The following is a 4,170-nucleotide window of genomic DNA, read 5'->3' on the forward strand; positions in this document are numbered from 1 at the left end:
TTTCCAGGTGTCAGTAAAAATGTGTTGAACAGCTGCAGCTCATCCAGAACGCTGCAGCCAGAGTCATCACCAACATTATTCAATGAAAACATCATGATGAATTAAATCTTGTATTCATTCAGGTTATCTTTGTCTAATATGAAAATTAGTTTGTCAAACTTAAACGTTTCAGATCATCAAACATGAAAGAACTAATGATTGGACAACCATTGTCACAGCATTGTAGAAGCAGTCTGTAAGTTTTAGAGAATTTCTGAAAGTAATTTCAACAGGAAGAGACAGACGCTCTAACACGTCTCAACTGCAAAAATCATTAAAAAAGTCAACCTGTATGCTGATGATACTGTACTGTACTTTTTGAACTCTCTCTGAAGTTAAAGTTGTGAAACAAGTTGTGGACTCCAGAGAATATTCATCAAGTGAAATTTCTGCTCCAAACAAGGTGTTTTGATGAGTTTATTGTTGAACAGAAGAAAACCAAGAGTGAACAGCTGATATGAAAACAATGTTTATTTTCTCAAAGCTTGAAGGAAATCAGCAGACAGAAGAGGAATATTGCTGAAGTCAGTTTGGTGTGAAGATAGAAAAAGTGAAAGAGAGTGAGTGACAGAGGTGAGATGAGTGTGAGAGTCCCAGTGAGTGGGGTCAGGACTGGGAACACTGGTCTCTCCTCAGCGTCTCTCTGAGGGGAGTCTGGGAGCCCCGGGTGGCCTCACAGGTCACAGAGCCCACCTTCCTCCACTGGTCTGCAGGGAGCCTCAGGGTGCTGCTCCAGCTGTAGAGGCCGTCCAGCTTCTGCAGCACCCCGGGGCTGCTGCTCTCCTCCCAGCTGCTGCTGCTGCTGCTGCTGCTGTCCTCCACCCTCCAGCTCAGACTCCAGTCTGAGGGGAAGCCCTTGTTGGCCAGGCACATGAGCGTGGCCTTCCCCTGCTGCAGCTCCTCTCTGGAGGGGGGCAGCACCGTCAGGGTGGGCCGGGTATCACCTGGAGGACAGGGAGCACACAGCCGCACAGCTTCAGTGGGACACCGATGCTTTTGTCCTTGAAGAAGTTGCTGTCAGATGCTTGTTCTGCTCCAGCAGTCACTGGCTCACACATTGTTTCACTTCCCTTTAACAAGCCTCTCATGCACATCAGCACAGAGACAATCATCCAACAGTTTGACCTCAAACACCTCAAACTACACCCAGAGCAGCACAAACACACGTCTCAACGTTTACTGGCAAAGATTTGCATCCACGTTATCACAACGTTTATGAGTGGAAACTTTAACAACATCAGCTTCAAACCAACATCAGTTTTCACTGTTATTTGCAGCAGAATTTGACAGAAGAAAAACAGTCAATAAAGATCTTATATCAGGAGGTTTTTTGTCATTTTCAAACACATTTATCGTCAGTATTTCTATTTTGATGTGAAATAAGCTGAATTTGATGTGAATAACAGAACTTCAAAACCTTGAATAGCAGCAAGAATAAACCCAGCTTTGACTAAGAGACACTCAATAACAGAAGAAGAATAAAGCCTGCACACATTACAACAGCAACACATTTCAAACAGTGGACATGTCAACTAAAACTCAGCCCAAAGACAGACCAGTGCAGCAAAACTGTCCGTAAATACACAGCTGAGAGTGAAAACACATCCAACATGAGACTGGTCCAGTTCAAACAGTGTGTTCCAGCCATCAGTCTCTAACTGAGCTCATTGAAAGATGAGATGAGTTTTTATCACTTCATCCTGACTTTAATCCACTGGAAACTTCAGAGGAAAACTTTTCTCCTTGATTTACTGAAAGTGAAGCAGAGCTGAGCTCTACTGCATGAAATCAATGGAGATTCAAACTTAATCACTGCAATAATTATCAAGAAAAAAAACATCTTTCTCATCTTAAATCATTCAAAAGAAGGTTCAGTGTGAATCTGAAATATTGAGCTGTCAGTATTGAAAGTAGAATCAACTTACTTCCAACATCCAGCCTGGTTCCTCCACCGAACGTGAACCACAGTGATACAAACTCATTGAGCGGCTGTACAAAAACCTCTGAGTGTAGAGAGACACCACTCTCTGACTGGGAAACTAACAAACTCACCAAAGCAAGACCAGGAACACACAAGACAATGTGAGAAATGGAGAAAACTCCAGACACGTCTTCAAATCTCCAGTGTTTTCCTTCAATATTCCCCTAAAAGTGTGAATCCAGAGTGAAAGTCAGTGGTGAAAGTGATCCAAGTCCCTGTTGGAGTCAGTCAGAGCATTTCCATAGAGAGCCACTTTGCATCAGCAGCTCCATGCTCCAGTGCTCTGGGAGAGTTTATAGTCCTGACAGCTGAAGACTGGAGGACTGACAGCTGTCCTTCAGGACCAGAGAAGACAGAGAAATCCTCCTGCTCACAAACATGAGTGTGATCTGCGTCCTCATCTGGACTCTCCTCTGCTGCTGCTTCACAGGTAAAGTCCAGAGAATCAAACTGCTCTCCTCCATCAACATCCGTCCCTCTGAAATGAAGGCCACAAAACCATGAGGCTGCTTTCTCTTTCTGTCTGTGTCTCCTCAGAGTCCAGAGGCCAGGTCACAGTGACTCAGCCTGCAGCAGTCAGCTCTGCTGTGGGAGGAACCGTCACCATACCATGTAGGACCAGTCAGGATGTTTATGTTGGTAGTGCTGGTGGCCACAAGTTAGCCTGGTACCAACAGAAAGATGGACAACTTCCTAAACTGCTCATTTATGAGGCCTACCGTCGAGAATCAGGAACTCCAGATCGTTTTACAGGCAGTGGATCAAACTCTGACTTCACTCTGACCATCAGTGGAGTTCAAGCTGAAGATGCTGCAGTTTATTACTGTCAGAGTGCTCATTTGATCAATAGTCAAGCTGTGTTCACACAGTGAAAAACCGCCGTACAAAAACCTCCCTCAGTCAGACTGAACAGAAACTGAACTCACTGCTACACACTGATACACTTCACTGAACACACAGCAGATGTTAAACCAACACACTTACAGCTCATCCATGTCTACATTGTGGTTTGAAATCAATGAGTAGCAGATAGAGTTATATCTGTTTGTTTTTCATGATGAAACCAGATCATTTCCTTCGAGACGTCCATCATCATCTCAGTCATCAATCATTATAACTGAAATATATAAACCTGAGAGTTTCTCCAGAACACAGTTGTTATGTTCAGTCGTTCTTCCACCTCAGTTAAAGAGCAGTTTACTTCCAAAGAGTTGAACACACATGAAGTCAAGACTTGAGGGATAAAAAGCACCGTATGAAAATGAACTCATGGGAGAAAAACATTAACAGAAACTCAGTTCTCAGTTGTTTTGAGCTGTGAATCAATATTTTGTCTTTTGAAAATGCCCACGTAATCAGTGAAGTCACACAAACTGACTTCAAAATGCCAACACAAAGATTCATTAACCCCCCTAAAAACCCATGAAGTTTACAAACTCAAAACTGAAACTTGTTGTTGGTTTGGTTGAAAATCTTCCACCAGATGGTCAGATGGAAAATACTCCTGAAGTATTTTCCCAGAATTCACAGTTGATCTGATGAAGTGATACTTTAAATCATGTTTACATCTTTGTCTGTTAACAGGATTTCTGGCTAAGGCAACAGTACCTTGGTTGTTCTCATACACTTTTGGAAATTAAAAATAAAAGTTGTGTGAGGTGGAAACACTCTGATGGTTGAGGCCAGAGCTCTGGACTCTGCCTCACAAGTGGACAGTGCAACATCAGGATGCTTCTTTGGTTGGGCTTATACGATAACCACTTGTTATTTTTACCTTTAATATATCTCAGTACATGTTTCACTGTGCTCCATTGCTGTTCTGTGGTTTTATCAAAATACTGTGATGATTTGCACCCAGTTAAACTCAGATCAGGTCAGGTCCAGATGGTTCAGTCCATCAGTCTTCCCACTGCCTCCCTGTACCATGTGGTGTCACTCGAAGCTCCATCATCTGTGAAATTCAATTTCTTCTCACACGGTGTGGATCCAGGATGACAGTCATACATTTAGAACCTCTCTATGACTCTTCCAGCAAATCTTGTGTCTGATATGGTTATGCAGTCATCACTCTGGTTAAAATCAATACCAAGAAAATACCTGTTTGCCTGTAATGTCTCTGTCACGCCCTGTGCCCCTCCGGCCATGTGGGG

General features: G+C 43.2%; 1 gene segment (V, D, J or C); it reads right to left on the reverse strand.

Moving 5' to 3' along the window:
* Positions 1–492: 492 nt before the first annotated feature.
* Positions 493–2,184, reverse strand: LOC115409728 (Ig kappa-b4 chain C region-like; the record flags this gene model as incomplete). The annotated part of the segment is given in 2 exon segments: positions 493–983; positions 1,965–2,184. Coding segments are annotated over 2 exon segments (558 nt in total), but the record flags the coding sequence as incomplete, so codon positions are not given.
* Positions 2,185–4,170: the final 1,986 nt, after the last annotated feature.

The sequence above is a fragment of the Salarias fasciatus genome, chromosome 22, assembly GCF_902148845.1.
Source record: "Salarias fasciatus chromosome 22, fSalaFa1.1, whole genome shotgun sequence".
Taxonomy (NCBI): Eukaryota; Metazoa; Chordata; class Actinopteri; order Blenniiformes; family Blenniidae; genus Salarias; species Salarias fasciatus.